Below are 12,746 nucleotides of genomic sequence, written 5' to 3' on the forward strand. Positions count from 1 at the left end.
CCGTTCGTACGCGCCGGGCCGACCCGGGGGGGGCGGGGCCGTGACGTCACCGCCGGGCGCGCGGGGCGGCCGGGCTCCGCAGTGCGGGCAGGAGGCGGCGGCGGCGGGGTGACGCGAGGTGACGCCGGGCCTGTGCGCACCTGTGCGGCCGCGCCATGGTTCGCTTCGGGCTGACCGTCGTCCGGCAGTGAGTACCCTCCTTCCGTCCCTCCCTCCCGCCGGTGCCGGGCCTTGCCCTTCCCCTCTCTACCCCGCTGCCCCCTCCCCCCCTTCCCCGCCGGTGCCGGGACGGGCTGTGACGTCAGCAGCAGAGTTTCGCCCCGCCTCTCCCCGCGGTTCCCTCCGGCTTGACGTCTCCTGTCAGGCAGGCGGGTCGGGCCGTGCGGGAGCCCGGAGGTGTCCGTGCCGGCCGGGGGGGTGTTTGACCCGGAGGGGCTGTCTGGTTGTGTGACTGGGTGCGTGGCCCTGTCCGCCTGGGCCTCGGTTAGCGAGTCTTAACTCGTACCCCTACGGCTTGGTATTGGTTGAATGGCAGGGCTATGCACAATGCTAGTAGGTGGTATTTGTGAATTCTTAGGTGACTCTGAGGTCATAAGACCTTTCTCCTGCCAAGAGCTCTCTGGAGGGGTGAAGAGCTTGTTTAGGAATGGCAGTCTGACGTTTCTGCTGTGAAATGTTAAAGAATTGGCATTTGTGACTTAATTAAAATTGGTAAGGTTAGCTTTTCTTTCAAGCCACAGTGGATATTCGCAAGATTTGTGGTTAACTAGGCTAAGTAGCTCCAGCTTCCAGCAAATGACAGTAGTTAACTGTTTAATTTTTATGAAAGCTAAACTTTTTTTCTCCTTTAGCATAATAGAGTTTAGTACTTGATCAGTGCAACTGGAACAGTGACTTTCCCCCCCCCCCCCCCTCCTGTTAAGAGTTACTCTTGACTTCCCTTAAAGACCCGGATCTGCTGACATGGTGCTGTAGTTGCAGCCTTGCTTTTACATCATCTAGAAAACACATGAACCTGAAACAATTTGTTGAACTGGAAATCTCCAGGTGGTACTCTTGCAGACACTTCAGAGAGATCCCAGCTTATTCACCAGCAGATGGATGGTAGTTCATCCATTAGACTGTGCTCATGTATGCTGCGCTTAGTGCTACTTGGAAAACTGCACGTTCTGCTCTTTCCCCACCTTCAACTGAATGCCAGCAGGATGGGCTCCATCCAGCCATGCTGCGTTTCCCTCAGGAGCCTGGAAGTAGCTGTCAGGATGTGGGGGGAGCCTGAAGAATTAAATTGCTGACCCCTGTGCAGGAAAGACTTTAAAGTGTACTGAAATAGTCTGCTTTATCTTAAAAGTAGTGGCCTTCTGTGATCAGTTACCTATTTGGGGCTCCTCTTGAGGACTTCCACCTGGCAGCGTTGATAGCTCTCTGTATAAAACCCAAGCTGCATACTTGGCCTTAGTACTGCAAAAACTTAAGCGCATGACGTTTCAGTCAGGTGAGGAGTCTCAACAAAGTCAGCATGCTTAACTTTATTCATGTCAAGTTTAGTGGTTAGATTTTTCCCTCCTGAATAAATGTCTTTAGTCACTCTTCTCTTGAAACGTTGCCAGTTATAGTTTTTGAGGTAGAATATTCTAATTCCTAAAGAGGGTGATGTTCATTCTCCTAGTTTTTCTACAGCTCTGGGTTCTTGTGCTCTGTCTCTTCAAGGTGTGTAGTCTGCTCTGCTGCTTTCTTTGATAATCTCTTGAATTGTCTTCCCTTCAAAGTGCAGAGGTCCGGCTGGCTAGCACATGCTTTTCATAAGGGGGCTCCAGAGTCTTCCTCCAACTTCCCTCTCTCCAGCATGGAGATGTAATTGTAATAGATAAATTACGATGCATTTATGATAAATTTAAGAAATTACTTCCCTTTCTTTTATTCCAGGTAAGTTTGCCTTAGTAAATATTGACAGCATGATTGGGGTTGACTACTTGAAAATGTTGGGTTTGGTTATTTTTTTAATTGTAAAGTCTTCAGATATATCTTTTTGAAAAGAGGCTGTACTGTCCTATATCTCATTTTTCATATTCAGACTGTGCTGTCTCCTGTTGATATCTAATGTAATAATATTTTTGAACATTCAGTAAAATTATTGAGAGTTAATTTTTTTCATTTATAATCTCTTTCAGTGGAGAAACAAGATACAACAAAGACAAGATCCTGCAAGGTTAGTATCAGTTGTTCTACTAGCTTGTTAGAGATGGAAAATTATTCTTCCCTGTGCAATGAGAGATCGTGTAACCAACTGCTGAAATGTTAAGTGTTCTTACAGAATAATCTTGCAAACCTTAAGAGACTTTATTTGTAAGCCAGGATGTTAGCTTGATTAACTGTGGAGAACTGTAAAGATTCTTAGTCAATATCCACAGGATATCAACAAATAGTGATTATTTCCAGTGTCAACAGGAATATTAGAATCGTTCCTTTTTTTAAACAGGGAAAGAACAGTTACCAGTAATCAAATAAAGCGATAGCAGCACCTGTTATTAAGGATGCCAGAGTGTCCCATAGCACTGTGTTAAATCTCAATAGTATCAAGCCTTGGTAAAGGGCTTCTAGGACTCAGATGAGAAGTGAGAGCTGCAGCTCTGGTGAAGAACCAGCTGGGTGCGCGTTGGTATGATGGAGTTAGTGAGGAGCCGCAGAAGGAAAGGTAAAGGTCATGTTGTAAAGGAGGCTATTGCCTGATGAGAGTAATCTTTCACTTACAAAAAAAGCCTATAGAGTAGTAGAGCAAGGAGGAGTGAAAAATAAAGATTGTTTAAATGCTTGAATTATTCAATCCCAGCTTTTTCTAGGAAGGCAGTCTTTAGATGAAACATTCTAAACCAGGCTTCTCCTTAGTGACTGCTGACTTGTACACCCGCCTGAAAACACTGAGCTGCTTGGATGTCTGTTGTAGGAAAACCAAGTCTCACCACTACAAGGAACCTAGTGGGGTTGTACTCTGAATAAATAAATTTTATACAATGCTATGTGCTGTCAGAAAGGATTGTGCTTCTAGATTTTCCTGCCTCTGTTTCGACATTGCACTTTACAGTTCTTGCAACATGGCTTTGTACTCATAATAAAGTGAATAAACAATACTCCTCCACTTTATGTTCTTGGAAGTACCAGTGATGTCTTTTAAATTCCTAGCCTTCTGTGGCAGATGACATGTAGTACATTCTTCTCTGCCCTCCTGGCCACTGTGTAGAAAGTGAACATTGCCAACTCTTACAGAAGCATGTGCACCTTGTCTTTTGAAAGGCGTAAGATCTATACCAGCATGGTGGGGTACAAGCTGTTACGTGGCTGCACTACAGACGAGGTGCTCAGAACTCAAGTTCTGGACTTCTGATGTCCTGTCTTTTGCTATTGGAAGCATATAAATGATTGTGTATTTGCTTGGTGAAAATTGTTTTTGTCGTTGTTGTGGATCTGATGAGAATCACACACTCCCTGCTTTTACTTTTGTAGAAAGTCAAATAGGTGATACACCTGAGGACATAGCAATTTGGTACAGGATTGTCCCCCTGCCACAGTTCTTAATTCTCCTACAGGCTTTCTGAGCTGTGACAGGAGCACACCTATTTCATTCAAGTTGGAATACCAAAGTGCTGGTTCTCTTAATGCTGTCTTTGGAGCTCTGCGACCAGTTAGTTTCACAGACTACTCTGGCTGAAAACAATTTTTGGAAGGGTTACTGCTTTTCAGCTAGGGTTGTTCCATCAACTATGCAGCTGCATGAGCATTAGTGTCAATGTGCAAGGTGGAGTAGGGGAGAGGAAGAGACCACAACAGATTGTGTTGACGTCAGCTGTAAAATTCTTATGAAACTGTGTCTTTGGCAAAGAGCATGTGCTGCTTTCCGCCATACACAGAATCCCTTCATGTTGCCTCATTTCTTCAAGGCATTGTCAACGTTAGGGAATGGGGAGGAGAAGGCATTTCATATTTGTCAGGACTTGACTCTCTCGATGTGCATGTTTTTTCCATATATGTATTTTAGTATCAACAACAGTATCTCAGTTCTATTGTCTTTTTTCTTATTTGCAATCAACAAATCTGTTTACAGAGTTTCGGTTGTGAGATTCCTCTTGGAGGAAACCTACCAGTGACCATCTAAAAAGGACAAGTGACTTGAAATGACTACTCAAATTTAAAAAATGTAGGCCTCTGTTTTATGTTTAAATTTGTCATACGTATACATTAGTATCATCAGTAATGATCCTTCTGTCTTCCTAGCCTGCTCTCCCTTCTCTCATACAATTTGTTTTACTGAGTTTAGGGAAGACCAGAGGAACTGTGACTTTTACTAAGGGTTGGCTTTACTGAAGGAGAAGCATTTTATTGTGACTGAGCAGATACTTTATTGCTGCCATGCTTGCTGAGCTGCTGAATGATCTAAAATTTGCATGTCTTGATGGATTTTTATTTTGTAGGTCAAGGAGTGGATGAGCCGCTTTCTGCAACTGGTTTCAGACAAGCAGATGCTGCTGGTTTATTTCTCAGTAATGTGAAGTTTACTCATGTCTTTTCAAGTGACCTCCTTCGAGCAAAGCAGGCAAGTGCTTCTTGAGGCAACCGAATGTGAATGTTAGCTTCAGAATTTGACTTTTATTTGCTATTGATGATGCAAAAATAATACAGTGACAGAGATCAAAAAGCTATTTTGATGGACTTAGAACTGAAGTTTGAGTTGTGTAGAATTCAAGAAGGCCTCTACAAGTAAGGAAATTTCAGTGAAAACAGCTCAGTTAGGAAGCAATGAAGGCCAGCTTGCTTTACAGGATGTCATGCAGTGTTGTTCTTATGGATTTGCCATTATTTTGTATGCATGTAAGATCCTGCTAAAGCGGTAATCAGGACTTAGAGGTAACACAGACTGAAATCAGTTTTTCTTTGAAGAACCAAAACAAATTGGCTGTGATATTGTTGTACTGTCTTATGCATTGTGGCTATATGCTGTGCTTTTTCTGTATTGGTCTTATACAGACCAATATAGGTAAGATCAAAGTTTGTTGTAAAGTCAGTACAAGGATCATTAAATATATAGAAAGGTTAGATTTTAGCAGGAATGTAATAGCACGCCTCTCGCCTTGATGCACTACTTTAATAGGTTAATTAAATTGGAAAAAAATGTTAATGACTGAGGGGGATTACATGTGGTTTTGTGTGAAAGACTACAAAATGCTTAAAAAATAAGGGAAACAGAACTTTTAAAGGTAGAGGCATAGATCAGCTCTTCTAAGAAGGTCACGTCTCCTGTGGAAGCCCTATCCTTAATTCTTTCTTCTTTTGCTGACGCTGTGATTTCAGGAGACGTAGATTTCATGCGATTGAAACTACTAGGTGATTCTTGATAGCCCTGGGTGTTGCTTGCTTTTTGCTTTGTTGTGCTGCTACAAAAATCTGTGAAGCCTTGCTGTAAGCAAGATCAACAAAACCTAGCATAAATCCCCTTTTTATCTTAAAACATAAATCATCAATATTGTTCATGAGTTTTGCAGCACAGTCACGTAAACTGTTGTAGCAGCACCACTTAGGCAGAAAACAAACTAGGGAGGGAGGAGCACAGGGCGGGAGGAGTACAATAATGAGATATTTTAAAAATACATAATAACTGTGTGACAAGTCACTTCCTTTAAGTATGTGAATGGAAGTGATTATATTTGAAAACATTAACGGTGCTTTATAACGTTCATAAGACTGTCTGTGCTATGTGTCTGTCTTAGGGAAATTGTTTTTGAATGCTCAGCCACTTCAGAGTCAGGTTGGTGATTTTTTTTCCTAGTATTAGAGACAGTGTTTTCCATGAGAAGCATTTGCATTCGTAACGTGGAAGACAGATCTGAATTTGTCCTTTGCATAAAGGAAATGTGTTTTGCCCTTTGTTTGACAAGCTATCCAGACTTTGCAGAAGCTTTTCCAAAGATGTGTAAAGCTGCAGTTTCCATTTGCTTGGAACTCCCTTTTTTGGCAGCCGCAAATCTATGAAGAAATGTCTCTTACTACGCTGTCACTTCATCGCTCAAGTATGAGAGGAATGCACAAATTCCCTTGCAAAAGAGGAAAAAAAATTTTTTTTTTTTTTTTTTAAGAAACTGTTAGTGGTAAAGTTTAGTTTCCCTTGCAGTGACTCCTCCATCAGCTGTAGTCATGGTATGTACTGGTTACTGGAACCAAGAGCAGTATGTGGTCCTCTGGCTACTGCCCGTGGCTGACAGCTGAACAATCAAGCCTGAACAGGATAGGAGAAAACAGGGATGTGTGCAAAGAGAGTTGTACTAGCTGGACAGGAATTTTGAGAGCGAAAAGAGATGCAAAGTCAGCATGTACAGGAAACGAAGAAAGAGGCTTTGCAGGGAAGCCTGTTTGAGAGAATAAGGCTAGGAGGGAGAGTCAAAGACTAGCTCCAGAAATTAGCAGTGTAGAAGAGAGCAGGCAGACCTGCAGTGTGAAAATAAAAAGAGACTAGTTGGGCAGACTGGGACGTGGTGTGAACAGAGCATAACTCTGTAAGACTTTTCAGCTTAACAGACCATAACACCAAAGTCTGCAGGGGAATATGGGGCCTACTGTGAGATGCTCACGCTGTTGGGACAAGAACTCTGCAGTAGTGAAGGTAGGTTCAGGACTGAGACAGGCTGAGCCCTGAGAAGAATGAGAAAAAAAATCTTTGAGTCTTTTCCATATATAAAGTGGTAATGTTTCTGAAGCATGGTGGTATTCTAGTAACGGATGGTGTAGAAAAGGTGTGAGGAAGTTAATCTCTTCTTCAGAGCAGATTTTGGTTTCAGCACAGTAAATGAAGCTTCACTTTTATTTACAGGTCAGAGTATGAATTAGTGCTCTGTAAGTGAATGTTGTCTATTCTGTGTACTGAACGAGTATCAATCCTGGAGAAATTTCAGGATATAATCATACAATTGACTATGCTATTCATATATACAAGGAAATTGATTCAACCCTTTCTGAAATTTTACATTACTCCGTGACAGAGATTTAAAGTTGCAACATAAAGCCCCTCCTAAGCAATACATTAAATAGGTCATAAAATCTTGTTAGTACAACAAGGCTACTTATTATTTGCCATAATCTAAGGAGCCTTTTCAAAATGAGTTCTTTGAATGTCAGTTCAATTGGATGTGGACATTTGCACAAGACTTCCAGCTACTATTACCAGTCAAAACTGTATATGAATCCAGTACAGCTTTCACACTTTGGCGCATATGAGCACAGGAGCAGGTTAGCTGTCCTTTAGTTCGCATCATTGGCTGTGGCAGCCAGACAGCTATGTAATATCCAGCACACTAGAGCCTGTATTAGGCAATACTTTTCCCACAGTGGTATCGGAATTTCCTCTTGATCAGTTGTCTTGCCCTCCCTGCACCCCCAAAATCACATGCTTCCTTGGAAGGAAAAAAGATACATAACACAAACCTCAAGATATCCAGACTACTGTTAAAAGTAAACTAAGCCATTTGGATTTTCACTGTCTCTTGGCCATGCTACCAAAAAGCAAGTGAATACAATAAGCTAGATTTTTTTTTCCCAAGTGTATCATCCAGTGCATTTCTCCCTCATAACAATGAGGCTGACGCTTTAGTATTTTGCCAGAGAATGCCCTCCTGCCTCTTAATTGCTTCAAGAGATTTGATTTCTGAGGTGTGTTAAGTAGCCACTTGCCAGAAAGTAATCTCATTTGTTTGATGCTGTGTTTTTTGCAGTCGGTTTAACTATCAGTTTTTAGGAACGTATTGCTTGTGAGTCTGACACACATGCTACATGTAAAGAATGTGTTGGCATGATTGCTTTGTGAGTAGCAGTACACTCAAGAGAAGATGTGGCTTTTATCCTGGTAAATCCTGCTGCTGCTGTGCATCTTGCTGCCCACCTTTCATGGGTGCTAAGTGTCTTTAACTGTTCTGGACTTGGAATTGTGAAAGAACTTTCAGAAGATTGCAGCTTTTCTGTCTTTTGTGGCCTGACACAGGCCATATATTCAATTCTGAGTGACACTACTAGCTGTCCTTGTTTGTTTGGGTACTACTAATGTGATTCACGTTGGCTGTGGTGTTGTAAGATGGTCTAGCTATTGCATGAGAAAACAGCTCATTGATGCGACTGTGTATTCACTTTTTAGACTGCTGCCACAATTCTAGGAAAAAATAAGTTTTGCAAAGATTTGGAAATCAAGTACGATGCAAGACTTCGAGAGAGAGTAAGTTCCAAAAGTTTGTTTTAATATTGAACAATTTAAAAAATGTAACTGCTGAGGCATATTAAATGGTAGACTTAACAGTGGAGAACACTATTCGATGTGTTTTTAATCACTAAAAACTGAACTCTTCACATAAGGTGCTATAAATTGCTTGTAGCATTGTGAAGGAAGGCCAAAATTTAGTGATTAGTGCTGTAACTGTGATGCTGTAATGATTTAAGTAAGGTAAGATTTACATGTAGTAGGAATTATCTTACATGTAATAAAAAGTTTAGCTCTGTTTTCTAACCCCGTATGTAAATTGCTGAAGATACTTCCCCTGCCTACCTCCTCTAGCCTGGTGGTGCAACACGATGTTGCGCTTTTTAGCTGTGCATACCTTTTCATTTGCACAAAGACTTCTGGAAAGCTTTCTGCTGTCCATAGAATAATCTGCTTTCCTGATTAGTGCCTCTGCCTGATAACAGGCATAATTGTACCTCCTGTCTGTTTTTAAGTATGTCTTGATCAGAATAAACTCAGATGGTGGCTGTTTCTGCTAATATGAATCATGCTTCAGATGCTACGCTCAGAGCGTCAGCTGAATTTTAAATAAGGAAATGCTACAAAACCAAAAGTGGGATGGCCTATTGCCAGCAGGCAAATAAGTGTTTAAGGAGCAGAACATGATTGTAGCATTTCCTATTTGGATCTTCTTTTTTTGTCAGAAATTCCAGTTCTTCCACTGAAATCAGCAAGTTAAGTGCCTCCCAATCTTCTTTAGTTGCTTTATCACCAGGTATTTTCAAAAATATTACAGATCATGATACAGAATTTTAGAGTAATCTTAAGTCTCTGTTACATTGTATTTCCCCTTTCGTAGTGTTTGTATGGATGTATAGAAATGGCAATACAGTGTCTGCAGGCCACAGGTTTTAAGTCACTACTGTGGATAACTGGAATTAAGTTTCAATTGTATGAAAAGAAGCAAAGTCCTTTAAAAGAACATATGTCGTTGACCCTATTAAGAAAGTTTCATTTTCCCATGCCTCACTTTCATGAGAGAAGTCTGGAAAAATCTTTAAGATTAGGATTTAATTTGCAGCAGCTTCAGAGCATTTATTTCTTCACATCTTTCTTAGTGTTCTTAAATTGCCAATATTTTGCTTTAGAGAAGGGGATTGAGAGGCTGAAGTAAATGTGTTTCAGTACATTTAAACACAGAAGACTGTGATGAATTAGTTGTTACGGCAGCTAATTGCATATCCACAGCAAGTGGATAGTGACATAGTAGTAAAAAAAGCCTCAGTAATGAGTATGTGACTGTATCCCAGTCATCGACATCTGGATTTCTGGAATGTGTGTAACCGAATGTCAGTATAGCATCAGCTCTTCCTTTCTCAAAATACTTATGATCACTGCAGCATTTTCACTCTCTTCAGACATTCCAAGGAAAGACCAAAGCTTTCCACTTGAATACATTTTTCATCTGTTAGTGAAGTGTTAATCTTCAGAGGGAGAAGTATTAATCTGTTTTACCGTTGTTAGAGGTGTGCCTTGGAAAGATCTTCAAGGTCAAAAATGGTAATGCACATCCAAGTTTATCTATCTTGTAAAATACGTTACAGATGATAAATATTATGTTTTCTACTGTGGCTAGCTGGTATATATGGGTTCTTACTCCTGTTTCTCATATGGGCCTTGTATTTGGAGGTCTTGGGAATAAGTGTGTCATTGAAGACAGTTAATTACATGTCCTCTCAGTCCATTAGCATATGTTTTTAAGATCTTTTTTGCCTTTCTTGTTTTCTGAAAACACTGTCCACAGCAGTAATGTATGTCCTGAAAAAATGGGGGAAGGCCTTATTGTTTATTTTCAATAGGTAGCGTACTTGTGGTTTTTCTTTTTTTTTTTTTATATGAGTGTCAAGAATGTAGGAAAAAGTCTCAAGGCAAAGATCAGGCCAAAGGTAGTTTTTTGAATGTTAGAACTTCAAATGAGATGTTGCTTTTAATGTATTTCTCTACCCAGCATATTTATATGTACACTTTAACTTAAATAGCAGATGTAAAGATACCTCCTCTGCCAATATTGGGATAAAATGTAAAAGGTAGTTACACCTGCATGTTACAACAAAGCTGTTAAGAGATGTTCACGTTGGAAGTGATACTGGAGACTTGATAATAACTTGTTAAACCCACTCCTTGCTACGTGCCTCTTACAGAAGTATGGTGTTGCAGAAGGAAGGCCTTTGACCGACCTCAAGGCTATGGCAAAGGCTGCTGGCGAGCAGTGTCCTTCATTCACGCCTTCTGGAGGAGAAACACTGGATGAAGTATGGTATTTATTTATTTGTGTCCTACTTTTTAGGCCATTTTATCAGTGCAGATGCAGCTATTGTGTACTTAGGAAGATTTTACTGAGAGCTTAGCCCAACCAGAGGTACTTATTTTCTAAGCTAAAAACACTACTTGACCTGATTGCAGTGGCTGCCAAGTAAGGAATGTCTTTAGAACTAAAATACTGATTCTGGGATTGACTCCTCAGGAAGCTCTCATTTGCAGGAGGATGATGGCAATTACTGTCATCCTTGGTTTTGGAGGACGGAGGGGTTTATACAGCATTCAGTAACTTACCATTGATTTCTGAGACTTGCTTGTGATAAATGTTTGTCTTTTAACTGAAGTAGTTATATCTCAGATTTCTGAAAACCGAAGTCTCTTGTGTTCTTCACAATGTACTCTTCTGATCTTCTTCTTTAGGTAAGAGAACGTGCAAGGGATTTTTTTGAATTTCTGTGTCAGCTAGCTGTTGAATTGGAACAGAAAGAACAAGACATGCATGGTGCAGCAAGCAGAAGCTCAGGAACACCTGAAGAACAGTTAGTTTTCCCTTGGACAAACCACTGCAGTGAAGCAGAACTGAGCTCTGATAACAGTGGAGCTTCTAAAATATTAGATGCCAATATATTAGTGGTGAGTCATGGAGCCTACATGAGGAACTGGATTGGTTATTTTGTTTCAGATCTCAACTGTACTTTACCAACAAATTTAACAAAGTCTCAGTTGTCTTCTGTCAGTCCCAATACAGGAGTTAGTCACTTCATTATAAAACTTGAAAATGGAAATTTGTTAAAACCTGAAATCACATGTGTTTGTCTCAATCAAGACTCTCACTTAGTGGATGTGGGAGCTGAATGTGTAGCCTCAAAAGTGTTTTAAGAGTCTTGGTAGGGGTAAGTGGGTTTAGATAACTGTTATACTAAGCTTGGGAAAGGTATCTGTACTAATTTCTGAGACTGACTGGAGTTATTGACACTAAACTGCAAAATTGAAGCTGTGCAACTGCTTACCATCTTAAAATAACACGATTTGCATGGTCCTAGTGCCCAATATAAATTGGCACTAGAGAAATAACACAAATGTTCTTTATGAACAGATACATAATAATTCCAGTCACTTGCATATCTGCTCCTAGAGTGCATATTTTTAAAAACTTGTTTTCATTAGCCCATAATTATTTTGGTTATCTCCAGGTAAAAGAGTCGGGGAGGTGAGAGGAGAGGAATGGTACCTCAAAGATGAGCTATACTGTACTCTTGTTTTATTACAAAATGCTATATTGTAATGTTAAACATATATGTTGTTTTAAAATAAATTTTTGAATGCAATAGTTTAACCTAAAAAGGAGCCTTGCCTAGTGGAAAAGATTTGGTACAGAGTCAGGGGACATGTTCCTGGCTCTGATACTAAATAGCTGTGAGACTCTGGGCAAATCTCTTTTCCGTTTATAGAATGGGGATGATGATACACCTACCTCGCAGGAGTGTTTTGTAAGGAATTGTGACTGTTGTTGAGACCTCTGTTGAAGAGCACTGTACACAAACATAAGGTATTTGTTTTTAACTGTAAGCAGGATGAGGAACCTGATGTACACATAGTTGAAATAACGGTCTCTCTTCTGATAAGTAACCTTATCAATAGGGTAAGTTGTACCCGACTAGAATCCTTTTGTCAATTGCAGTCATACACTTGATGGATGAATATTTTTGCCTACAATTAGGCAAGTTTGATTGCTTGATGAGTGCTTATAGTTGCGGTTAGTACTGCATTCTTTCCCCACTGGGGTGTTTGCAGTGTTACTGTGTAAGCTTATTTGATTTATGTTATTTATAGTATCCACATACTTTTTCTTCATTTGCATATTTTAAGCCTGTTTAAAAAAACCCAAACAAACAAACCAAACAAAAACCAGAAACAAATTAAAGGCTCCTGAATAGAACTCCATTTCGTCTGTTTTTTTTTTTTTTTGAGGTAAAAAACCTTTAATATTACTCTATGAAGCTTTTCTCAGATTGTATAGCTTCCTTTTTTTTCCTGAAAAACCCAAGGCTGTTCTTTTACTGTGAAAAAGAGCCTTTTTAGGGCTGATGGATCAGTGCTATCCTGACTCTTTAACATCACTGATGTTAAAATGTTAAGGACATACTTAAATTGCTTGCAACGGTACAAAATTAAC

At 40.2% G+C, this 12,746-nt stretch overlaps 1 protein-coding gene across 3 annotated transcripts; it reads left to right on the plus strand.

The window, feature by feature from the left end:
• The first annotated feature begins 32 nt into the window (after window positions 1–32).
• On the plus strand, window positions 33–12,509 carry TIGAR (TP53 induced glycolysis regulatory phosphatase). Of its 3 annotated transcripts, none has more exons than XM_075761587.1 (6): window positions 33–187; window positions 2,172–2,209; window positions 4,467–4,588; window positions 8,171–8,248; window positions 10,453–10,568; window positions 10,991–12,509. In XM_075761587.1, exons 1-6 carry the CDS (start codon window positions 156–158, stop codon window positions 10,992–10,994), a joined length of 390 nt encoding a protein of 129 aa, XP_075617702.1. In that variant the 5' UTR covers window positions 33–155; the 3' UTR covers window positions 10,995–12,509. The 3 variants fall into 3 exon arrangements, with proteins under 3 accessions (XP_075617702.1, XP_075617683.1, XP_075617692.1); XM_075761568.1 differs by having other exon boundaries at window positions 10,453–10,563; XM_075761577.1 differs by lacking the exon at window positions 8,171–8,248 and having other exon boundaries at window positions 10,453–10,563.
• Window positions 12,510–12,746: the final 237 nt, after the last annotated feature.

This window comes from Balearica regulorum, chromosome 1 (genome assembly GCF_011004875.1).
Source record: "Balearica regulorum gibbericeps isolate bBalReg1 chromosome 1, bBalReg1.pri, whole genome shotgun sequence".
NCBI lineage: Eukaryota > Metazoa > Chordata > Aves > Gruiformes > Gruidae > Balearica > Balearica regulorum.

Bases quoted from the DNA above. Each gene is read 5' to 3' on its own strand.
- TIGAR (XM_075761568.1), top strand. From the start codon at position 156: ATGGTTCGCTTCGGGCTGACCGTCGTCCGGCA. The intron at 8,249-10,452 runs GTAAGTTCCAAA...TGCCTCTTACAG, and splicing joins ATGCAAGACTTCGAGAGAGA to AAGTATGGTGTTGCAGAAGG. The intron at 10,564-10,990 runs GTATGGTATTTA...CTTCTTCTTTAG, and splicing joins GAGGAGAAACACTGGATGAA to GTAAGAGAACGTGCAAGGGA.